Raw genomic sequence first — 26,585 nt, 5'->3', positions numbered from 1 at the left:
ACACATGTTTTGGTATAAACATGTTTATTTCCTTTGTGTGTATTGGAACAACAGAAAATAAAAAAAACAGAAAAAAAGGCAAATTTGACATAATTTAAAACAAAACACTCAAAAGAGCTGGACAAAATTATTGGCAGGCTTCCAAAATTGTGGGTAAACGGCTTGGGTAAGCAGCCACAATCAAGTTCAAAAGAAATTCAAGCTGTCCTGCAGGCTCGGGGTGCGTCGGTGTCAGCACGAACTATCCGTCTACATTTGAATGAAGTGAAACGCTATGGCAGGAGACCCAGGGGGACCCCACTGCTGACACAGATCCCGTGCTGTCCTGTCTGTCTACTCTTTTTTTGCATCCTCCCCTGCCCAGGAGCAGTAGCATGATCAGACCATGTCTCTGCACGGTCAGACACGGCCATTACACAGCAGGGGCACATTTATAAGATTTTTCAGCACAGGAACATTTTTTTTTTTAAAAAACACGTCCAATTATGGAAATTATTCTTCCATGATGTATTCATTAAAATCAACCATAAAATTAACTTTGCTTGTGGGAAAACTCCTCTAAGACACGGCTCAGCAGAAACCTGTTCTAAAGAATTTCAGAGCTCCATTTTCAAAAACGGTGAGAGTCCCAGCAATCAGACCCTTGGCGATCAAAATTAATCCCCCCATCACATGTATAGGCAATAAGTAACATAACATGACATATCACATGGTAGGACTGGGCACTGCCAAACACTATTGATTTCCCTGTTTAACCATCAGCAGATTATATAGATTTACGACAAACTGTATTCCTTATACCATTCACAAATGGCAAACTGAAAAATACAGATTCCAAAGTTTCCTCAAGGGAACTTCGAAGTGTCTCAATATCTCAGTATGTTGGTTTATAAACCAGCAAATTAAAAACGCTCTCAGAGCTCGCTAACATTGAATACAGGAATTTTGAAACTGCCATATAGACTATGCCTGTAATTTTGAGGTGCTCAGCACACATCTTCATCAAATTGTGTGAGCCCCTCTGACAGCAACGAGGTAACCTCCCTAGATGGGAATCTAACCTACACCTTTTTTTTGTAAACCCTGACACTTCTCAAAACTTAGATTTTGTTAGGAATTGTCTCACAATCATTCCTCAAACTCTTCTGTTCATATGTGCGACATAAATGGTTTCTGTATAAGCATAGCCTAAGCTTATCCGGCTTCACCACTACTCAGCGAGGCAACCATCAACTGCTTCTACTGCAAGAGCTGACTTCAAGGACAGCGAGTGCCATGTATCAAACACCACTGAAGAGAAAAGCAAATGCGCATCCTGCTTCTTAGCCTACAGCAGAGTCAATTATAAGGAACTTGTTAATTTGGAACTTTCACATTTGACATGATGTTTTTGCCGTGAGGTTTAATACAGTGAAGGACCCATTGGGGATTTTTGCTTTGAAAAATTAAACATAAAAAGAGCAACAGGGTTGCAAGATTGAACATTTAGGAGACTGTGACAAGCAACCGACTACGGAATTGACAGAGGAAAGCGTCACATAAAGGATCCTATAATCTGAATATGCCATTGTTCATTAAGTGGATCCTGGCAGCTTACTACAGAAGTAAATGCACCTGTCCTTCTCTGGACATAGGCACATACTTTAAACCTGTAAAACGTCATTTTTGGAGAACAGTGATGTCATCACTTAAAGCAATATTTATGATTGGAGCTGGTGACGTCATCACTTGGAGCAATGTTTATGTTTGGAACAAGTGACGCAATCACTTACAGTAATTGTGAACATCTGAGGTTGTGTGGTGTTGTAATAATCACCTAGGCAGGTTAACGATGCAACTATTTTTTTCATTCCTTATGTCCATGGTTTTGCAACATCTCTGGGTAGAAGGCCAAAATTAATTGCTCCCCCCAGTCCACAAGATCTCCACCCCGATGCTGGTAGCTACACTGCCCACATACCAAGCGATACTCACTGTCTACCAACTTTTGGTTGGCCCACAGATTTTGTATCTTCCGCCAGAATAGTCTGTAGTCACAGCCCATGCTCCTCCAGACAACACGACTGTAGCACATATATCCAGCTCCAGCCAGCAGCAACAGTAATTAAGATAGTTCCAAGCCAGATGACAGATACCACGGCCGTAGCACGTGTGTCCAGCCCAGCTGGCAATTGATTTCCAAACTTCATAGGCCATCCATAAATGGTCACCAGTACCTCATCAATAGATCCTCACCCCTTGAGGTCACTGCAGCAACTCAATCACTAAGCATGTGGTGTATTGTTCTCCCTACCCAGGGATCAGCCCCCTGAATAGGCAGAAGCGTTCACCCCCCTCCCCCCCAAAAGCTATCTGCATGGGTGGAGGTATTTTCTTCAGGCCGAACCCATCACCTGGGACTGCATGTCAGACCCTATAGCTAGTGATGTGATCACTTACAGAAATGTTTGTTTTTGTAGCTAGTGATATCATTTACAGTGTTTACACCAACTCTGCAAAGATGAGTGGCACAAAATTCCTCCAGAGCACTGTAAAAGACTCAGTGCAAGTTATTGCAAACGCTTGATTGCAGTTGTTGCTGCTCAGGGTGACCCAACCAGTTTTTAGGTTTAGGGGGGTAATAACTTTTTCACACAGGACCCCGTAGGTTTGCATTTTGCTTTCCCCTTAATAATAAAGTCCATTTAAAAATTGCATTTTGTGTTTACTTGTGTTACCTTTGTCTAATATCTAAATTTGTTTGGTGATCAGAAACATTTAAGTGTGACAAACATGCAAAAGGAAAGGCAATCAGGAAGGGGGAAAACACTTTCTCACACCACTGTATATGTTTGCAGCTAGTGATGTCATTTTTATGCCAATGCCTCATTGTGAAAGTATTTTTGCAGTTTAATATCAGATATTTCAATTAAAGAGAACAACACTACTGTATTTTCTATTTCAAATTTAGTGCCAACACTCAAAAAAAAAAATCTACCGTATATATTATATATACCTGTATCTATCTCTCTGTATGTATACTGCCAAGAATATTAAAATTATTATTTTATCTTTTTCACTTGTTTTGAAACCTGACTACAGTACAGTCTAGTGTTCCCAGATACCTAGTAATACAGAAAAAACATCTATGTAACGGCATACACCACAGGGCATTGTCAGGCAGATTTGCCACTAAAGACTCCAGGAAAGTTGGGTGCGGTAAGGCAGCCATACTGCTAGACACAATGCATTTCTTTCCATTAAAGATAAATAATAGCAAAGCTCCCATTAAGGGGATAATGGTATCGGGAATTTTATAAAGAAAACCGTATTGTAATTTTTAGAAACAAAGCTTTCATTTATCAGATCCTTCTTTTATATTTCCAGACACAGGCCTCAATTCTCAGTAATAATAACCTAAATTCCATTTAGTGTTTATTTGAGCAGTCAGGATAAAGTCATTTCTTATTATCTCCCCGCTGTGTAAAAAACAGCTTGAAGGTAGGAAGTCAGCAAGCATTTTCACCAAAAAGTAATTATTGTAAGTGACATTTTTACTGCTGGCGTGCCATAAGGCGTACTGTGCATTCAGAAGGACAAGTTGCTGAAATGAAATGGCAGGGTGCTCTGTGACATTTTGACAAGAACCCAAACATTATTTATCTGATGACTGGTCTGATACTCTTCCTTACAATACGACCATGGTAAGGACATACTAAAAACTGTCTAACTCTCGATGGCACTCCGGATGTGCATAGAGCTACGCATGATGTTATTTTACAAGAGTGACGGGGCAGATTCTACATCATTTAGTAGCACGAGATTTCAGAATGGGCAACAGAGTTTTAGAAGAGAGATGAAGAGTGCCGAGAAAAACCTCAAAAGAGTTTATTAAAACGCCACTAATGCCTGGTATCATAGGGAGGATATAATAATATCTAAGCCATACAAAATATGTTCAGGGAGCAGCACTATGTCTAAGAAAGTAGGCAATAAAAAGGCTGTCCGGGATCAGCATATTCATGACCTATCCACAGGTCATCAATATCCGACACCCTGCACCCCCATCGATCAACACCCTGAACGGACCTGCAGAGCAGCTCTACTCAATGTGTAGAGACAGCTGCCAGGTACTGCAGAGCAGCTCCAACCACAGTATATATCCAATGGATAAGGTAAGTCCACAGAAAATAAAAATATAGAAAATACCAATTTTTGCTATTGGTCAATTTTTTTGTATTGGTCAATTTTCAAAGGAAAATGCAGATTCCTAATTTGTGTAGGTTTTTGTTATAAATATGAAACACAAGGTTTACAAGCACATTATTTTTCGGAGTGTGGATTGTTTTATTATACGTATATTATATATACCTATTTATATTTTATGGTTTCACACTCTCAGGTAGGTACCAAAGCTCATACAGGCACTGGATTCTTGTGTCAAAGCAGTGTGAGGTTTATTGAACTCCATAAACTTGCACAGCTATTAAAAAGAAAACAGCCTTTTCCCCGCACATATGAATTAGTAAGAATCACAGTCCTTCGCCAATGAAGGCAAAAGCAATAACGGGGTTTCACCCAGATGGCAATACAGGTCCTGCTTTAAGGCCCAGTGGTGTCACATTCACTGGCGACTCAGACACGGTTGAGCTAGTCTAGAATTTTACCCAGTCCTAGCTGACTTTTCTACAAAATATATATATATATATATATATATATATATATATATATATATATATAGAACAGCCAATTGATCATATCCTTATGCATCTCATGAATAATGCAGCGCTACTCTTGCTTTAAAAAATATTGGAGCCCAGAGAGATAAGCGAGTTGGCGCTCATTTATGGCCCTACTCAGACAGTCCAGAGCAGTGGGTGGGGAGAAGCTGCCAGGGACTCGCCTGTCTGACTAGTCTCCAGTGTGGCTCGGTCCCTGGGGGCTGTCAAATTATGTTTATCTCTGAAATGCCGCAGTGTTTCAGAGTTAAGCATACACAGCTGAAATCGGACAGCCAGCGCCTGATACATGCTGCCCGTGGATTGGTCATGCATCAGCTTTCAACTTCCCTTTAATGGGTAGTACCACCGACAGCGTGGAATCTATATGTGGACTGAATGTGTTCAAATTTAGTAGCATCAAATATTAAGCAGCATACAAATTGCAACAATATATATATATATATATATATATATATATATATATATATATATATATATGTATATTTGCAGCTCTGACAAAAATTGAGGCCACTGCAAAATTTTCAGTTTGTCTGATTTTTCTCTTTATAGGTATATTTGAGTAAAATGTAAATTGCTCTTTTATTCTATAAACTACTGACAACATGTCTTCGAATTTCCAAGCACTAAATTTTGTATTTATATTCAGAAAATGAGAAATGGTCAAAATAACAAAAAAATGCAGTGCTTGCAGACCTCAAATAATGCTAAGAAAACAAGTTCATAATCATTTAGAAACAACAATACTAATGTTTTAACTCAGGAAGAGTTCATAAATCAATATTTTGTGGAATATCCATGATTTTTAATCACAGCTTTCATGCGTCTTGGCATGCTTTCCACCAGTCTTTCACACTGCTTTTGGGTGACCTTATGCCACTCTTTGTACAAAAATGTAAGCAGTTCTTCTTTGTTTCATGGCATGTGACTATCCATCTTCCTCTTGATTACATTTCAGAGGTTTTCAATGGGGTTCAGGTCTGGAGATTGGGCTGGCCATGACAGGGATTTGATGTGGTGGCCCTTCATCCACACATTGATTGACCTAGCTGTGTGGCTTGGCGCATTGTCCTGCTGGAAAAACTAGTCTTCAGAGTTGGGGAACATTGCCTAAGCGGAAGGAATCAACTGTTTTTCCAGGAGAACCTTGTATGCGGCTTGATTCATACATCCTTCGCAAAGATTAACCTGCCCAATTCCAGCCTTGCTGAAGCATCCCCAGATCATCACCGATCCTCCACCAAATTTCACAGTGGGTGCAAGACACTGTGGCTTGTACGCCTCTCCAGGTCTCCGACTAACCATTAGACGACCAGGTGTTGGACAAAGCTGAATATTAGACTCATCAGAGAAGATTACCTAACTCCAGTCCTCTGTGGTCCAATCCTTATGGTCTTTGGCAAACTTTAGCCTGGCTCTCCTTTGCTTCTCATTGATGAAAGGCTTTTTTCTAGCTCTACATGACTTGAGCCCTGCCTCTAGGAGCCTGTCACAAACTGTTCTTGCCGTGCACTTCACCCCAGCTGCCATTTGCCATTCCTTTTGTAGGTCACTTGACGTTATCCTGCGATTGCTGAGTGACATTTGAATAAGATGACGGTCATCTCGGTCAGTGAAAAGTCGTTTTCGCCCTCTGCCCGTCTGTAGCTTTGTCGTCCCCAATGTCTGCTGCTTGACCTTGTTGTAATGGACTGCCATGTTAGAAATTTTAAGGATGGAGGTAACATGACGCTCACTGTATCTCTACGCTAGTAAACCCAGAATTGAGCCCTTCTTTTCCTCACTCAAGACTTTTCTGTTCAACTCCTTTGGCATGGTTAAAAAAGTTATTTTTTCATTCCTATTACTTTTGGGATATTACTAGCACTTGTTTTGCCATCCAGCTTGTCCTATGGTAAGAGGATTGTCGACACCACAGCAGGGTTTTTTATACTTCCTTCGTTAAATAAGATTTGGTTCAGGTGATCACCTAATCAGAAGCACATTAAGTAGAATGCCGTGTACTCTGGTTGGAATTCAACTGACACTGGAATGGAATGGCTGTCAGACATGTAGAGAAGCTGATTTTTATAAAACTGTGCAGTGGTCCTTCATTTTTGCCAGAGCTGTGTATATATATCATTTTTATTTTACAGATTCTGCTTGCCAATCGATATTGATTTCAGAGAGGTGCACAGACTACCCCAGCTGACCAGTATTCAAAACCAGGCGAATATATAATGCATGCACAAAACGCTGCATTAACTATTTTAATAATGAATGAGAGGCTGGGGATTTCAATGTGTCTAAGGTTTTGATGATCGATGGCTACTTAAATTCAAGAATGTATTATCTGCGTGAACAAAAGAAGCATTGTTATAAGGACATGGTGCGTGGTTCCAAGGTTCTATACTAAACGGAGGTTAATGGGTCAGAAATGGATTTTCCCAGGGCACCTAATCAGACACACAGAGCATTGTTCAGGAACACAAATGGACACGCATACATGAATATTTTGCTTTTTTTCCCCTGTTCTACGTAAGAGTGCACAGCTGGGGCAGCAGAAACTGAATGTCTCACCCCCATGGACGTCTGGCACGGCTGTTTTTAAAGTCACTATAGTCCTGTCAGACCATTAGAAAAGGAATCTGGAGTCTGCTTCAAACAAGCAGCCTGGGAGGACACAGAGAAATCAAGAACAGAGCAAAGAACGGGACAAAATGGAATGTTAATATGCTCGGTGTCATTTAGAAATGCTGGCAAATGTGCAATCATCCCCTCAATTCATCTCTGGGCTCCAGACAAATGGATTTTTACTATATGATTATCCATTTCATATTGCTGAAACCACCTTGCCATCTTTGTAAGTGGACCATTAATCAAAGAGCTGAACACAAACATACCTACAGTCGCTGGCATGAAAACAAATCTTTCCTCGACAGAATAGTGCTTGGTCAGTATTTGCTAACTCTTAGGCAAAGCGTCGGTTTCATTTATTTATCCTTGGCAAATAAAGAGGGACCGGCTGATCCAACGTAGGTTATATGTAACCGAGTAATAATAAAGTGGTGCTGATGGGAACAAAGTCAGTCTAGTATGGAGTGTCTAGTGACAAGAAACTGGGGGCAGTGCTCCATGCCGGCGATTATAGACTTATTCTTTGAAAATGTTGCTATAAAATATTTTTTACTTTTACAAACGTGTACAGGAAAAAAACACACAAGAATCCTTAGACTGGATCTGTCACCAGATCTCACAAAAACTCCTCCAGCCACAATCCATAGAACAAGGCCTAAACGCATCACTACGAGAGACACCAACATAATAAAAAGATAGTGGGGAATATCCTACATAATCATAATGTCTATGGTAAATCCTGCAAGTTCATTGCATGCCAACGTGGTGTGCCATGGGGTAGTCCTAATAGAAGAGACTAGATGGCATATGTAGTCACATTAGACAGGAAGGTCACGGTAAAGAATGAGGAGTGAATAATAGGGGAAGTATGGCGAGGAATATATCCAACAAGGATCAAGGAACCAAATACGTTACCCGCACACAGCTTACACAACCGATAGGGTGCATAAACCTGCAGCTATATTGTAATCCACCTAAATACTAACAATAGCAACACTGCCAAATAGTGGTGGATCGCCAAGTAATACTAAATGTAAAGTAGGAAATCAGGGGCCCATCGCTCCCAGGTTTCACAAAATGAAGTACATTACATTATTAAACTGGTTTCCTAGACCTTATGAAACTGGTGTACTTATCTTCAAAATCCTTGTCAGAGTGGTGGTGTAATCTAGAGCTGACCTCATAAAATGCTTATCTTTAGAACAGACAGGACATTTTTCAAAAAGGACTATACTGTTACTCTGACATGGATTTTCAAAGTTGGTACACCGGCATCTTCAGGATCTATTTAATCATCTATGTACTTTGTATTGCAGAATCTGGTGTCAGACCACCTTTAAGGAATTTGGAGACATTTTCAATAAAATATTTTAGGAATTGCACAGACAGTAATTTCTCAGTCTTATCTAGCGTTCATGCACACAGACAGATAGTTGTCCATGTGGTGACTACAATTTCTTGATATCTCTCCAAAAGGATGCCAGCAAGGTATCGTCCCCCCTTTGTTCCTTTCCATCAATGGCCATCTGACAAACATAAATTATGTTTAAAAAAATCTATTGGTATGTTGGATTTTTTCGGCCAATCATCAGCACTGGCTGCATCGGCCATGTTGAATTTTTTCTGCCACAGATACCATCAGAGATACCGTAGGTGTTTCTTTTATTTCCCAGTTGACAACCATTTGTTCGTCGGCCCATATTTGGCTCATGTGTATGAGGATCTTTACTCGTAAATAATATAAAGTGAAATCATGAGATGACTGCCCGTAATTACATGAATAAGCGAGGGTGGTCTTGTGAAAGAAGGCGTATAATATATGGCGGAACTAAAAATTGGCCAAAGGAAATCTGTCCTGTATAAGCGTTTTTCTCAAAGAGCTTCCATTGTATCTATATACTGTGCGAATCAAGACATCAATAACGGAATTTATTTCTGGCGATTGTACAAGGTCATCAGCACCTGAAAACAAACACAATGCCGCCGTCCATTGTCTTCTAATCTATTGTGTATATTCCAGCAGTCCGCTATAACAAGTGAGAGCAATACACAAGACTGTCTTCTCGTGCAACCTCTGCACTTTCATACAAGCATGGAACCAAAGATGATGAATGTGGTGACAAGGATCAGTGTTAAATGTCATTTATCATTTTCCAGTCATTTGATATCTTCGGCCCGGCCCCCGGTAGCAAAAGCTAATGATCAAAATGCCTCCATGCAGAATGTGCCTTCTGATCATTTCATAAAAAATCCCGGCATTACCACAACCATGCTGCCTACATGGGCTCGGGGGGCAGAGACAGGTTATATTGATAAACTGCAGTGTTCACAGGCAGCGGTGGGAGGGGTAATTGTTTTTGAAAATGTAATTTTGCTGTTATCTCAAGCCGGCAGGAAAGTCCAGCTTTAATGCTGCTGTGCATGGAAAACAACCCTGTGTACACATGGGGCCTCATGACTGTAGCAGCAAATTTAGCCCGACATTCTGTTCTTCAGCACAGTTACATGTTTTTTAGGGTATTAATGACATCTATGAACCGCTGATAGGTATGGTCGGGCCCAAGATCAAGGGGACAGACAATGCACTATATGGAGATGTGTTTAGACCAATTAGAGTCACCTAAAACGTTCTCCTCTTTTATCAGTAATACCTCTTATCATTACAAACGCATCCAATTCCAACAACACTTTACCAATTAAGATCAATTTTAAACTAATATTTATGCTCAGATGTAACATAATTCCAAGTAATGAGTACAGTTTTATCCTATAATGTCTGTGCCACCTATCCTAGAATTATCAGGAGATATGTGTTTGTCGTCCTGAAGAAAGAGTATCTGTTAATTCGAAAACGTCAAATAAAACCGCATGTTCAATAAACCTTAGAAAATAGACATTTTCTATACACGGCCGGGTGGGAGATATCTCCTACCTTCATTCCCAAGAGATACAGTGGCATGCCTGACCATTGTGAGACCACCTTCACATGGCCGACATGCAGAAGCATATCAAAATCCGTACTACCGGCACAACACCGGCAAGCCCGGGGGTTATTACTGAACTAAACCAAGCTCTGCAGTGACCTAAGCTTGGTTCAGGATCACCGCAGGGTGTAAGTGATGCAGCCATTTCTTATCCTGGCCATGCACATTAATGGTGGCCAAACCTGCCAGTTTCAGAGCATACAGAGGGCCGTCCATCTCCCTAACATTTATAAGGGCTTCCTGGGAGAAGGAATCAGACTTGTGGAATTTCAACACTTAATCCTTTCTATCCCAAGGAGAATAACCCGGCCGTCAAGATGTCTGGCAGCAGCTTAAAGAACGCATGCATGCTCAACAAAGCAGAATGTGCATGTGTCTGGGGGAGGTCAGGAAAGCAAAGTGTTGGCTGAATGAGCACTCCACTGAAAGATATGTTATGTGTACGGCCAACTCTACGGTAATGTGAAACGGACCTAAACGTAGACCTAAGTAAGTGAAGCCTTTTTAAGACAACCCCTCAAAACATTACTGAAAAGTGGTCTAATCACAAAAAATGGACAATATGTAAATATATGGCGGGGTGTGGCGGAAAATGCATTGCATGAAATATCTCCTAAATAAGGAAGTGGTCGTCTCAAAGAGATGAGTCTTATGAAATGGCTCACTGTGCATCTGAAACATGTTCTCCTGGCTCACTGCCTGTGAGCCATTTCTATGGACAGTCTAGACATTTTATATTTCTGGTCTCCTGATGTGAACTGGGTCCACTAGCTCTGCTGGGATAGGACATTGTACAGAGGAGTTATGTTCTGGCAACAATTCCTTCAGAAATCAGATCTAACCGTTTGCTCCTCATCAGTGTAGCGCAAAGTCTGGCAGAGTGAGTGTGAAGTCCATGAGGCAGCATACGGATTATGTACTGGCTCTACGTAAAGAAGCACTCCTCCTCCCATTAAAATGTTTATCCTCTTAATACATCGCAGTCACCATATTATATAGAGAGAGACAGACTACTTGGTAAATAATGCCTAAGAGAGGTGGCTACTCACGTTTAGCCCTCAAGCACATGTTTACAGTGGCCACTTCTCCTTTGGGAGACAGCTCTCATGTGGAATAAACGACAAATTTGCATTCTTTTCTCCCATGTAGCATTGTCTAGAAAGGACCCCCTACAGTTGGCTGTCAGCCAAGCAATGCTTCGGCTGATTATCAGTCCGACAGCCATCTCTGCCGTCTCTCCCATACATGAGTGCTCATTCGACCAAGTGCTCTCTGGAAGGGATCCACCAACAGACATCTCTGGAGGCGCTTATCTCTAGGAGAACAATGTGATTGGCAACCCAAATTCCGACATACCTAATCGAAATCTCCTGATAATCAGTTGGCTGGTGCCCCCTACAGATTAGACTGTCAGCCGAACCGGTCAATATTGGCCACCATTAGTCTAATGTGAATGGGGGGCTTCAGACTCCATACTCAGCTGGTCTTTTTAAGAATAGATGTTTGGGAAGCGACTAATAGTCACCAGTTTTAAAGGAAAAATAAGCCTGCAAAAAATATTGGCTCATCCCATAAAATGGCAGCCAGCGGTGACGGCCTGGCTGTGTCCCCACAGTGTCACAGAGCGCAGTTAATGGCCACAATGCTCTCATTAGAACGGGCCAAGAATGACAGATTATAGCTGACTTCTTCCCGTGTTCCAACTTCACCTTTATACGGAGATCAATTGTGCATAATGAATAAAACAAATCTCTGCTGAGCGCGGGGTGAAGCGCTGAAACTAAATGCCTCTTCTGCTCACACGCAGCAATAATACCGCCGTCATTAAGGTACATTATTTTATACAATCCTACAATATCCATACTGCTTCATTCAATTTCAGATAAAATTGTTTGGAAAGGGTGCTTAATGTAGGACAGTCACTAAAAGTAATTTATTATGTTCTCGCCTCACTGCTCACGTTATCAGCGAACTCATTTTCTGCATTCATCATGCAATCAGCCTATTATTTGCATATTAATCAGGCAGTGGACCATGAAAGGACTGCATCCCAGCCAAATGCTGCACTATCTCAGGAGAAACACTCCGTAATTATCATACATCAGTGTTATGATGTGGTAATTGATTAGAACATCTTTTTGTTGCCCCTAGGGAGTCCCACTTCCAACGCTGCTTAAGGCGCTTGCCGTAGATTTTATTTTTCTATTATTTTTCCTTTGCAGATATTCGCAGCCCTCTTCCCTACTAGTGGAAGCTATGTTTTGCTCAATTATGTTACTCATTGTGAATGTTTTAAATAATCAAGTCTCAGTACATTCATCTCCAACTGGGCTCTAAGTGTTAGATGGGAATCTCAGCTATTAGACACTTTAACGTGATTATTCTGATTATTAATGTCTGAGGCTTTAGCGGATATTCCTTCTAGAAAACTGCAACTGCCAAGCTGAGATATAGGAGCTGCATTGTGGCCAAAGTGACTCATCATTAGGGCATGTCAGGAGGGGTAGCCCTTATGGCACATGTCAGTATTTGGGGACGGCTTTTAACCCTGGGCACCAATCCACCTGACTGACCTTCTGTTTCACCTTATGTAGTAAATGTTTTACTTTTAGGGAGCGTCCGCACTGGACTGGTCTGGTGCCAATTTTGCTGTGGATTTTCTGCTGATTTCACCCTTAATTTACCAGTGAAATCCACATGTTAAAGGGGCTCTCCACTACTCGGAAAACCCCTTCTGAATCACCATCGTTCCCCCATGTAAAATAATGGTATCAATATTCACCTCCGATGCGGGCGCCGTTCCAGCAATGTCTGTGCCCACTCTCCCGCGGATTACAATGTCAGGCGAGCCCTGCAGCCAATCAGCGGCCACTTCCCTCTTAAGGCCCCGTCTCACTAAGCGACTTACCAGCGATCCCGACACCGATATCAAGGTGTCAGGATCGCTAGTAAGTCGCTATGTGATCGCTGGTGAGCTGTCACACAGACAGCTTCACCAGCGATCAGCACAGCGATGCCGAGCGCCCGGCATCGCTGGCCATCCTGTAAAAAATAGAATCAAAATAAAAAATATAGTTATTCTCACCATCCGATGTCCCGCGCAGTCTTCCGGCCTCTCTCCACGCTCCGGTCCCAGTGATCCTTTGCATGAATGACCGCGAGATGTCAAGGTCTCGCGGGATAACAGAGTCTCGCGGTCATTCGTGCAAAGGATCACTGGGACCGGAGCGTGGAGAGAGGCGGGATGGCTGAACGGGACATCGGAAGGTGAGAATAACTATATTTTTTATTTTTTTTATTATTTTTTACACCTGATCGCTGGTGTAACACACAGCGATGCGTGCTGGCCAGCGGGAGACCAGCGACCAAAGAAATGTCCAGAGATTTCTTGCAGCGATCAGCGATACCGGCAGGGGGGCCGCTCGCTGATCGCTGTCACACACAGCGATCTCGCTGGTGAGATCGCTGTTACGTCACAAAAGTTGTAACTCAGCAGCGATCTCGCTACCGAAATTGCTTAGTGAGACGGGGCCTTTACCTACCTAACATTCAGCGACTCTCACTTCTTCCAGGGATCAGTTCTGTCCAAGGAAATGGGAGGGAAGTGGCCACCGATTGGCTGCAGGGCTGGCATGACAGAGCCCCAGGAGACCAGGCGCCGACATCACCGAAATGGCGCCTGCGCCGGAGTTCAGTGTAGATGCTATTATTTTAGTTCTTTAATTAATTACCAATCCAAAACGTAGGGCAACTTACACTGCAGATTTTCTCTGTAGCCGACAGATGAAATTATGTAAAACGTCACACATAATTTTTTTACTGTAATGAGCAACAGGTTTTCTGCAAGCAAATCCATGATGGGAAAACCCCTGTATATTATTCCCTATTTTTTAAATTACAAAGTCTGTAGGAACAAATGTATTTAATTATCTAGTGCAAATAGACAATAAATGTCGTCACTCTGGCCACTTTAAAGATGAATGTGCATTAGCTTCTTCTCTAGTGCTCTCCCAGAGGGTACCAGGAAATACCCATATTCTTTGGAAAAAAAATTCAAAGCTTACTTCTTGTTTCCTGCATTACAAGTACAAGTGAAGAAAAATACACAAATAGCCAAGCAAACCTATGGAGCACTGGAGTCTTGGGTTCAAATCCCACCAAGGAAAACATCTGCAATGAGTCTGTATGTTCCCAGCTTCTGATATCTAAGAATTTGAGCATGCGGCGGCTATTTTCCCGGAGCCCATCACGGGGAAATCAATGGGAAGGGAACTCCGCTCACTGCCAGCATTTTATGAAAGCCCAGGGCCTGCAGACTCGCACTGCTGGGACACCCCCTCTTCCCAGCATGGGGGGCTGCCGCATTGCCCCACTCCCGCCGCTGCCTCCTGCCCCCTGTGACCTTGCCCCACCCCTGGGTAAAATCAGACTATAAAACGCACGATTATTTTATTTATAAATTTTTTTTTCCTATTTTCTTCCCCAATATTTAGGGACCGCTTTATAGTCCAGTGCGTCTTATAGTGCGCAAAATACGGTATTTGTGTTTCTTTTTGAAAATTCGACTTCTTATTTAGTGCGCGCAATATGCTAATTTTTATAGATTTTGTCTAAGGGGGCGGCGTGCAAAAGGAGGAACCCAAAGACTCGCCCCCTAGTGAATTATTTGAGCACCCCCCTTGGAAAGACACTGAAAATTTGCATATTGGGTGCACTAAATAAAGAGCAAACGTATCTCTGGAACCGTATGACGGATTATGAATTATTTTTTTTAAAGCGTAATGCTCAGGTAAGCAGCAGGAATAAAATAACATCAAAAACTGGGTATTTTTGACCTGGAGACTTTAAGTGGATATACTTAGTACCAGCGTCTTTTTAGGTGGGCAGATGGCTTGTGAAAATGACGTGTGTGGTGCAAGTAGTCGAAGAAGTGATGTAAACAAACAAGCCCGGAACATGCGAGCTTGTCTCAGTCTATGTACGATAAAAGCAAAGGGAATGGAGAACACTTTTCTTCTGCAGACAGATCGCTCATTCATACTGGTCAGTACAATGACTGCACTCATTGTTCTTACCACTCATACGTTTGCTTTGCCAATTACATACGGTACGACATAGGCATGCACGGCCTCATACACACGCCATAAAAATAGATACACATTAGTAAACGCCAATCATTTTTCTAGCTAAAACATTGTATTTTTCCAAGGTCATCTTCTGGAAGTCGCATAGTTTGCATCCTCCAGCCCTATACTTCGTACAAGTATATATAAACACATGGGAGAGCAAGTTTGGTAAAAGTGTTCCCGTTCAGGGGTTACCCCATGCAGCGACAAACATCTGCCGCCCACGATGTGACAGCTGTACCTCGCAGTGCAACACAGGACGGAGCAGTAATGGCAGCACATTAGCCACAAACACGGCCGCTCACATTTTATAAGGGTCGTACAAATATGTTACTTTCCGCCAGATATGAAATGTTCCATTTTAGGGAAACATGTTGTATTTACATATTTTGTTAGAAGTGATGTAAATGTTGGATAAATGGAGGAAAGTGAACGCTACATCTCTGCTGCGCAATCGGATCTCATGTGATGCCCACCCTATTCCATAGATATTGCACCCAGGGACTTTCATTTGTTCCCCAAAAATGCACAAAATCCTGAATGGTAAAAGATTTGCATCAGATTCTCAAGTGACTTTGCCTCAATTGTTCTTAACAAGAGAAAGGTGTGCAGACATTGGAGGGGACCACGCTGAATCATGAAGTGGGACTGCGCGTCTGTATCTGATACCGGAGAATACATTTTTTTTCTCGGAAGTTCTAGGACACAATCTCTACAGCTTTGGTGGCTGAGAAAAAAGTATTTTTTAGTGCAAGTTTTCATTTGAGGAATGCAAGTAGAAGGTCTACATTATGTCTTCTATCTTTCATGCAGTGAAAAATGCGTCAATTTTTTTTTTATAAGTAAAAAAAACCCCCCCAAAACTTGTGACTTTCACTTTAATTAGAGGGGCTGTCCAGCCTTTGGATACATGTCTGCAGTCACTCTGTGACTGCAGACTTGTGAATCCTCACATCGCTCGTACTGCGTGCCGGGTGACTGCATGTACAGTATGTGATTTGTATACATGCAGTCATGTGCCGACTAGTCGTGTGCGACCTTGCTCAATGCAAGTGTATTGAGAGAGGTTAGACATGTTTAGTAGGAATGTGGCCGGAAATATGCAAATCGCATACTTAACATGCATCGCATACATGTACCCTGAGGCCGCACAACCCTTTTTTTTTTTAACTTTTGTTTAAGACTCAGGTATGAAACACCAGTCTTAAGTCTCGTCTATAACCTGTACTTGTGCGGGTACTGACTTGGACAAGGTCACTAAAAGTGCAGGCATTAAGTGCCCTTTAATTTTTCCAACTGGCCTTTTAAAGGGGACATCTAATTCATGTTACCCTATTAAAAAACAATATTTTATTTAGTAAATAGTAAAAATATCCCAAAACGCCCAGTGCAATTGCACACAAAGTAGAAAACTGAAACAAATACAAGGGATGCTATCTGCAATGTAAAGTTCAAGTGTAAATAGACTCATTTACCCTTTAACTACACATTATATGGAGCATCCCCCTTTATAGCATTACTCATTGGCTGAGGAGGGTCGCTGCCAAGACAAGTGATTGGCTGAGTGGACATTTTCTGCCTTTCTATGGAGTCAGCCACGCAGTAAAGCTCCGAGGGAGATCAAGAGGGTAAGTAATGAGCCTTAATTGTTTCTTTCATAAAGGTCTGCACCGTTTGAAAAATATTTTTTTTATTTGCTGGACAACCCCTTTAAGCAGAGTAAGCCTTCATTATGTTGTCAGCTGCCTATATATCATTTAAAAGACTTTTTCAAAGCAAAGGATGCTCAAAAACCGCTGGACAGCCCCCATTCTCGGAGCAGCCTTCAGGAATGATGCATCCTGAGATAAGAATGCTCATTAGAGGAACACCCCTTTAAGTTGAACCCTTGAAGACTGTCATTAATTTTCCAATAGCAGTAATTTTACATCCGCCAACAACTTGACTTTTCTTAGCAGAACAAAGTACAGATTGCATTATTATTCTTTCTATATATACACAAAAAATAAAAAAAACGACTGAAAAGTATCAGAGATTTATAGAGACCACTATAACAACCTTCATAAAGTAAGCCCCCCCCCCCCCCCGAACTGCTCTATCTTCACCTTCTCATCCTAGGGGACCCAGAAGATTAATTGCCGTGTGATGTCATTAACAAAATGGACTTTTGTTTGTGTTCTGCATTATTTTAAGCGGATCTAAACTTATTGCGGACATTTAAGTCACTAATGCATAAGCCATTATTCAAGGTATGTAGTGGTTGTGTTGTGTTGGGGGGGCAGCCTTAATTAGCGGTTGTCTTTTGTTGTTGTACGAGTTTCTATTCCTATGGGTTTGTCTTCTGCTAAGCAGCATGAGGTTAGACATGATGGATGATAGCTCAGAATATAGACGAACAAAGAAGAAAGACCAAGTCCCTGGGGATCACCCACAGCTGTAACTTCAAATGCAGTTTTCCACCTCCAGTTTAATAATGAGAGGACACTAACCAAAATAAAGTACTTCTGTGTGTATCTCCTTCGACTGTGACACGAACAATAAAGGTCCATGGTAAACAGTTTTAAAAGTAACAATACGCAAGCTCGAGCCATCTAGTGAGGTTACAGATCGCCGCTTCTCGGGGACAAGTCCAGTGATTACGAGGAGGAGCTGTCCATCTATCTGAGCCCATTTCTGCTTATTGCTCCATTCTGACAGCCAGCCTAGATAATGTTTCCGTACCCTGGCCCACGGTTATACATCCCCTGCATGGCGGTACAATGCCCAATCTGTACCCTGGGAATCATCAGATACCACTGGAGAGCGGTATTTTTTGGGATATGTCCATTCCTGTTCTTATTTAGTCTCCATGAGTAAAGAATCTGTTCACAAGTTCAGGTTACCCTTTAGAGGGGTTGTTTCATGAAGACAACCCCTGTCTATGTACCCTATTAGTACATTAGAGCTGCCCTTGCATTACGCTGGCTGCGGCTTGCCCAGTGCAAAATCCGCTGTTTGCCATTTTTGGCAGTAGAACCCCGGGCAGGTATCTGATTGCCTCAAGAGTGCAATCTGAAAGCGACAAATCTACTTCTCAAGTTAAGGAAAAACAGAAATGTGATAGAAATTGGATTAATCCACTATTAATAGCCAATAGGGGAAATAAATAGATTGAATCTAATCTGTCATACTCATTGTGGATCTAGAAAAAACAAGAATGGACTTCCTCAGATGGCCATTTTTTTTTTTGTTTGTTTCAATGTTTTACATTAACAGTTTTTGTCAGCTATAACTTTTTTGTTTTTATGCAAGATTCACGCCATTTAACGATCACCATAAATAATACATTGACTGCATTGTACAGGTTGTTACGATAACAGGGATGACAAATATTTCTATGTTATTTACTGGTTTGTGCCAATTATTTTGAAAAATTGTATAAAAATTTGATTATCTGTAATAGTTTTTAATTTTTTTAGCACTTTAATGGTAAAAAGTCCATAGCTTTTATGGTCTATACAGTACAGGTACGTAGAGATCTACTGGTATATGTAGATTTATCTCTATGAACCAGTACAATCTGCCTGGAAAGAAGAATATCAGCAAGATCCTCAGGTAGAGAAAATTCCCCTATACTTAACAATGCAGCTTGTTGCTCACTGTTAGGGCCCCGTTACAAGTATCAATGTCCCAGCGATCTGACGTGGATGGGATCGCTGGAACATAGCTAGCTGATCGCTGGTGAGCTGTCACATAGACAGCCCCTCCAGCGATCAGGACCAGCGACCACGCTGGTTACCAATGTAAACAGCGGGTATCTAAGAGCCTCGCACAGCCCAAACCGCAATACAATCTGCATCAATTCCACTGGACAAAGTATAGGAATCCGCAGGGAAAACTGCATGCCTTTTACCCTGCGGTTTCTGCCAAGCAATGCGGACTTTTCTGCAGAAAAAATCTGCAGCGTGTGCACACACCCTAAACCCCACACTCTGCAGAAACTGTAATGACTGGCGATTCCTGATGAATGGAGACTGTTGCTTTCACACTGCAAAGTATGTTGGAGGTATAAATTGGGACGATTTCCCAAATTATAGGTACAGTGGCAAGAGGTGCCCATAGGATCTTATGTTAAAAAAGGTGTTTCTTGTTTTAATGAATGTCTTTTGGCCTTCGTCAGGTGGGTAAGGGCCTAGCGATATTTTCACATATATGCTGGGAACTTTCCGGTTGTATACCCTAAACGCACAATAATCATTTATGCTCATATAATAATATATACAGACAGACCGCCATCAAATGACCTTCGTTCTAGGTTTTTTTTTTTCTTAACTATAGAAATACAGTCACAACAACTTGTCCCTTTACATTTATTTCATTTTGCTGAGATGTACGTGACAATTTTTTTTTTTTTTTTTACAGTCTACATTTTGGGGTACAGGACTACCTCAATCCTGACTGAGCACTCCTCCTAGCCGGACGCCCTTTAACATTTTAGGCATAGGAGAGGTAAGCCTAACAGTGTAGGTTCCTCAATATTGTATAATATTCAGCGCACAGGGCAGGGCTGCCCTCCGCTATCGGTGCTGACCGGTGATCAATGTCCTATATGAGGGGGTGATGTGCGATTATACATGTCTGGAAAAAGCGATCATGTGAAATGTGTGAACAAAATATACATTGAAATCTTGTGATAAGTAATGATTTTAGTGAAACCTGCAATCAATAATGTGTCTATCGATTCCCTTTTATTCCCTAAGGTAAATGTTCTTTTATTTCTAATAATATTCCTAAAATCTAACATAAACTTCTCTGATCTCTTCTAACATTAACGTTGCCAGCAAAAAGAAAAAAACTCTGAAAGAAATGATGTTTACATTCAGGAAAGTGAGTCTGCGGCACCCTGGAATGAATGTGACAAAACATCACAAATCCCCTTAACACGTTTAGCCCCAGGTGACAAATATCTGAGATCATGTTCAAACCAAGACGAACTATAAAGTACCTGAACTTGGACATCCTTCGATGACAGAATCCTGCTGAGTTGCTGCAGATTGCAGGGCTATAAATGGAAAGAAAAGGTAGATCAGCAAAGGATGTGGCAGACATCAACCCTGGAAGAATCTTGGGACATCAGCGCTTTATTTGCCACGGGGCACTGAAACACACGGCACTTGGTGCCCGCCAACAGCAGAACAAACCTCACTTCGCGCACAAGAGCTCAGCACTACCCTGCCCCTCATCAGGGAGAATTAGCCAAGGTGACATTATGGCTGCACGAGTCTCCAGCCCAGACCAGGAGATAACGCAGGAAGTGTGTGTGCACTATATGGCTATATATTTATAGTACCTTGCCCCTGCTGCTGTCCTTGGCAGTGCAGGACGCTCTGCCCCAGTTCACCGTTCAGCCAGAGCTGCATTCTAATAAATGGCTCCCGGCCCTTCTGGGTCAGCTTGCTCCAAGGTTTCGGCCTGGACAGCATGTCGCTGACGCTGCCCTGTGACAAGCCCAGCACCTGAAAATGCAAAACACGTGTTTAATCATGGGGTATGGTCATGGCTTCTTTATACAGGAGACACGCTATGAGAGAACATGGCACAATATCTCTGTGATTCATTCATTTATTTACTGGAAATGTCACAAGCTTATTATGAAATAATCTGAGAGCAGCATAATGGACAGTCAGAGATCCCTAGCCATGTATCACTTACTGAGCTGCTTGCTGTAGTTTTGAAATCAGTATTTTATCAGCAGAAGATTATTGTTAGGGGACTAGCAATCCTATAAGTGATGCATTGCTGGAATCGGGGTCTCTGCCAGGGGAGTAACTATCGTGGTCACCCAGGTCGTGACTGGGCCTGTGCGGGTGGGCGGCCTGCCTTTATTAAGAAAAACTTCAACTGGATGTGCATCCGAGGACACACATTCAACTGAAGTGTACTGCGCCGCAGAGACCGGCCAGGTCAGTGAGTTGCAACACTCGCTGCCAGCCAATCAAAGGCCAGCAGCTGAAGTCAACATGCACATGACTAGGCGTGCATGGCAGTGACGTCATGCGATCCTGTCGCTTGCATGCTGAAGTCAGCTGCCGGTTTCAAAAGAGGACGCAGCGCGGCGAGGGAGTGGAGGGAAGGTGAGTATATTTGTTTATAGACCAGGAAGGGACACAGGATAAAAGGACAAATACCAGGACATAAATAACAGGTTAAGTCCAAAAATGGGGAACATATATAACAGGATGGGGAACAGAATAAGGGATAAATTTACCAAGATATGCCCAGAATTGGACACATATATAGACACCATGATGGAGAACACATATACCAAGATGTGGAATATATATGTACACCAGGATGTGGAATATATATATATACACCAGGATGGGGAATATATACTGTATATACCAGGATGTGGAATATATATATATATACACATCAGGATGTGGAATATATATATACCAGGATGTGGAATATATATCAGGATGTGGAATATATATATACCAGGATGGGGAATAACAGGATTTTTTGGGTTGCTTACCGTAAAATCTGTTTCTCGGAGCCTTCATTGGGGGACACAGAGACCATGGGTGTATGCTGCTGCCACTAGGAGGCTGACACTATGCACAAAAAAAGGTTAGCTCCTCCTCCGCAGTGTACACCCCACCGACCGGCAGGAAGTTCCTCAGTTAGTGAGAAAGCAGTAGGAGAAGTAACAGAATAGATTGAAAACAGAACAAACAACTCGACTGTAACAAACCGACAAACATAAGAACAGGAGTTGTAGAACATGGGAGGGTGCTGTGTCCCCCAATGAAGGCTCCGAGAAACAGATTTTACGGTAAGCAACCCAAAAAATACTGTTTTCTCGTTCGCCTTATTGGGGGACACAGAGACCATGGGACGTCCCAAAGCAGTCCCTGGGGTGGGAAACAAACTTCCATCAGGCCAGTGGACTCGCCACCACAGCCTGCAGAATCCTTCTACCTAGGCTGGCGTCCGCCGAAGCGTAGGTGTGGACCCTGTAGAATTTCACAAAGGTGTGAACCGATGACCACGTTGCAGCCTTGCAAAGCTGCAGCGCGGAAGCTCTTTGGCGCACCGCCCAGGAGGCACCCACCGCCCGGGTAGAGTGCGCTCTGATCCCTGGAGGGGCCACTCGATGCTTGACCCGGTATGCCTCCAAAATTGCCGATCTGATCCAGCGCGCAATAGTGGCCTTTGAGGCTGGGTGATGAACAGAGAGTCTGACTTCCGCAAGGAAGTCGTCCGGGCTAGATAGACTCTCAATGCCCTGACTAGGTCCAGCTTGTTCAAAGACCGCTCCCGAGGGTGAGCTGGGCTCGGGCAGAAGGATGGCAGAACAATGTCCTCATTGAGGTGAAACGAAGATACCACCTTCGGAAGAAAAGAGGGCGGAGGCCGCAGAACTACCTTGTCCTGATGAAGGACCAAAAAGGAGAGCGGCAAGAAAGTACCGCTAATTCCGACACGCGCCGGATGGAGGTAATGGCCACCAGAAAGGCCACTTTCCAAGAAAGGAGGGAAAGGGAAACGTCCCTGAGAGGTTCAAAAGGAGGACCCTGCAGAACCTGAAGAACCAAATTAAGATCCCAAGGATCCACGGGAGCTCGGTACGGAGGAACCGTGTGAGCCACACCCTGGAGGAAGGTTTTGACCTGGGGCCGGGAGGCCAGCGTTTTCTGAAATAAAATGGACAGTGCCGAAACTTGACCCTTCAAGGAACTGAGAGCAAGCCCCGCATCCAGCCCTGCCTGAAGAAACGCTAAGAATAGAAGGGAGCGAAAAAACCAAGGGCGCGATGTCATTGGCCTCACACCAGGAGAAATAGGCTTTTCCAAGTACGGTAATAGATCTTCGAAGAAGGCGGCTTTCTGGCGCGGATCATGGTATGAATTACCCGATCAGAGAATCCTGCCCGTCTCAAAACCTCGGTCTCAACAGCCACGCCGTTAAATTGAGCGACCGAGAATTGGAGTGGCAAATCGGGCCTTGAGACAGCAGATCTGCCCGTCGGGAAGCTTCCAAGGGGCGTCCGCGAGAAGGTTGACAATGTCTGCGAATCAAGACCAATTCGGGGCGATGAGGATGACTGGAATCCCCTCTGCTTTGATTTTCTTCAACAACTTGGGAAGAAGAGGCAGAGGAGGGAACAGGTAGGGGAGCACGAACTGTGACCAAGGGACGGCCAGAGCGTCGGCGCCCACTGCCAGAGGGTCCCGAGACCTGGACACGAATTGTGGGACTTTCCTGTTGAGGCGAGATGCCATGAGGTCTACATCCGGGGTTCCCCACCGACGGCAGAGCAGATGAAACACCTCCGGATGTAGGGACCATTCCCCTGCCGCGAGACCCTCGCGGCTGAGGAAATCGGCGGCCCAGTTGTCCACGCCGGGAATGTGAACCGCGGAAATCGTTGGAACAAAGGTCTCTGCCCATTGAAGAATTCTGGACACTTCCGCCAGGGCTGAGACACTCCGTGTCCCCCCTTGGCGGTTGATATACGCCACCGCTGTGGCATTGTGTCTGAATCCTGACAGGCAGGCCCTTGAGGCGCCTTTCCCAGTGAACGAGAGCTAGATGGATCGCCCGTATCTCTAGGACATTGATCTGCAGAGCTGATTCCTGAGTCGACCATCGACCCTGAACAGTGTGATTGCGGAACACTGCACCCCAGCCGATGAGGCTGGCGTCCGTAGTGACAATCTGCCAGTGAACGGGAAGAAAAGACCGCCCCAAGAGAATGAGGGGAGACGTCAACCACCAGTTGAGAGACCGCCTGATCCGGCAGGAAAGGCGAACCGGACGATCCAGAGACCGAGCCGACCTGTTCCACCTGGACAAAATGGCCTGCTGGAGTGGCCTGGCGTGAAATTGGGCAAAGGGAACTGCCTCTATCGCCGCCACCATCTTCCCCAGGACCCTCATGGCTGTCCTGAGGGATGGAAATCGTGTGATCTGTAATGATCGCACGCCCTGCTGCAGGGAAAGAATCTTGTCTTGTGGGAGAAATACCCTTGACCGACGAGTGTCAAACAGAAGGCCCAGAAACACAAGGCGTTGAGTAGGGACCAGACAGGACTTTTCCCGGTTGACGATCCACCCAAAACTGGACAGGGTGTCTAGAACGATCGCCACACTTAGGCGGGCCTGTTGAAAGGAGGGGGCCTTGATCAGGATATCGTCGAGGTACGGAAAAAGAACGAGACCTCTGATCCTCAACAAGGCCATCAACGCCGCCATAATCTTCGTGAAGACTCTGGGAGCGGTGGCGAGCCCGAAAGGAAGCGCGACGAACTGGTAATGTTCGTGAGGAATCGCAAACCGCAGGAACTTCTGATGTCCGGGAAATATGGGCACATGTAGATAGGCATCTTGGATGTCTATGGAACCCATGAATTCCTGCTCCTCCATGGAAGCAATTACCGAGCGAACTGACTCCATCCGGAAGTGGCGAAGGCGAACTCTCTTGTTGAGTAACTTGAGATCCAAGATGGGTCGAACTGTCCCGTCCTTTTTCGGCACCACAAACAGGTCTGAATAAAACCCTGTGAAGCGTTCCGATTCGGGAACGGGCACAATCACCCCGGAACTGAGAAGAGGCGATGGCCGAACCGAACCCCGGGACCAAGGCCGGATCCCTCGGCGGACGGGATTGTAAGAAACGATCCCGTGGAAGAGAAAAGAACTCTATTTTGTATCCTGTTGATACAATCTCTCTGACCCAAGCGTCCTCTACTGAGGCGAGCCAGACGTCGCTGAAGAAGAGAAGTCGACCTCCCAATTGGAAGGGACCCACGGGAGACCGATGGTAGTCATGCGGACGTAGACCGTCCAGATCTAGATCTGGACGGTCTTCCCTGGGAAGAGTGGGACCGCCAGGACGGAGTGGGCCTGAAGGAAACCTTCTTTCTTTCCTGACGTGCCTGTGGCCTTTGCTGGTTGGAAGGGTTTTCCGCCGTATTGAAACGGCGGAAAGTCCGAAAGGGACGAAACTGACGCCTTGGAGGAGGTCTGCGAGGCTTGGAGGGGAGAAGAGAACTCGTACCTCCGGTAGCGTCCTTAATAATCTGATCCAATTGTGATCTGAAGAGACGCACTCCCTGAAAAGGCAGATTGGTCAGAGACTTTTTAGAGGACAAGTCCGCCTGCCAGGCCTTGAGCCAAATTGTACGTCGGATTGCCACGATGTTACTTGACGCCTGAACTGCGCAAGATGCGGCATCCAAGGAGGCAGAAAGCAGATAATCCCCCGCATGGGAAATCTGATTGGCGAGATCGGCCAAATGCTCTGGTCGTGCCTTATCCAGAATGCCCTGCCGAAGGTCATCTGCCCAAGTGGATATGGCCCTTGCTGCCCAAGAAGAAACAAAGACTGGACATACCGCTGCTGATGCCGCTTCGAAGGCAGATTTTGCTAGAGATTCTATGATCCTATCATTAGAATCTTTTAGCGACGCCACACCTGACAGCGGAAGGACCGAATTATTAGAAAGTCTGGACACGGGAGGGTCCACCGAGGGAGAAGCGGCCCAGTTGTCCGTGAGCTCTTAGCAAATGGGTACAGCACGCCGAGACGCTTTCCCCTTTGAAAGCGTCTGGTTGGATCTTCTCTCTCCTTTGTAAAAATCTTTCCAAACTCAGAATGGAAGGGAAACACCCTGGATGGTGTTTCCGCCCGTCTGGACGAAACCTCCTGATCTGAGGATTTCGCAGGGGCGTCAGCGATGTCAAAGGTATGGTGAATCGCGGCAATGAGGTTTTGCACCGTAACCTTCATGTTCGCATCCTGGTCCGAATCCAGCTCTAAGACCCCTTCCGATTCCGAAAGCGCTTCGCCTGACTCGGGGGAGGAGGCCCGAGAGGGAGACTGCTGGGGACTATGGGGTGAGGTAGGACGAGGGGAGGACTCCGCCTGGAGGTCCTGCCTGGGCCTCTTGCGACTGCCGCTGGCTGGCTCAGATGGGACGTCCTGAGACGTGCTGGGTCCCGCCGAAGCTCCCAAGGGCAACTTGTCCAGAACGGCTACTAGGGACTGAGACATCTTGATGAGGTCTGCCACTGACTGTGATTGAGAGAAGGCCCAACCCGGCATGGGGGGCTCACTCGCCCCTGGGGCTATGGATGGCTCCTGAGCGGCGTCG

At 44.2% G+C, this 26,585-nt stretch overlaps 1 protein-coding gene across 3 annotated transcripts in view; it reads right to left on the bottom strand.

The window, feature by feature from the left end:
• Nucleotides 1-26,585, bottom strand: part of CUX1 (cut like homeobox 1) — a 441,317-nt gene that overhangs the window by 125,552 nt on the left and 289,180 nt on the right. For 2 of the 3 annotated variants that reach the window (XM_073565621.1, XM_073565622.1), the window contains 2 exons: nt 20,774-20,939; nt 20,429-20,485 (listed from right to left, as the gene is read on the bottom strand). The exons of the other annotated variant lie outside the window; for it this stretch is intronic. In XM_073565621.1, coding sequence (XP_073421722.1) covers nt 20,429-20,485; nt 20,774-20,939 — 223 coding nt within the window. The remainder of the gene's footprint in view (nt 1-20,428; nt 20,486-20,773; nt 20,940-26,585) is intronic. 3 annotated transcript variants of the gene reach the window in all.

The sequence above is a fragment of the Dendrobates tinctorius genome, unplaced genomic scaffold (genome assembly GCF_039654945.1).
Source record: "Dendrobates tinctorius isolate UK_male_01 unplaced genomic scaffold, ASM3965494v1 ptg000016l, whole genome shotgun sequence".
NCBI classification, from domain to species: Eukaryota; Metazoa; Chordata; class Amphibia; order Anura; family Dendrobatidae; genus Dendrobates; species Dendrobates tinctorius.
Note: the sequence above shows the minus strand (reverse complement) of the source record. Positions and strands in the feature narration are given on the sequence as shown.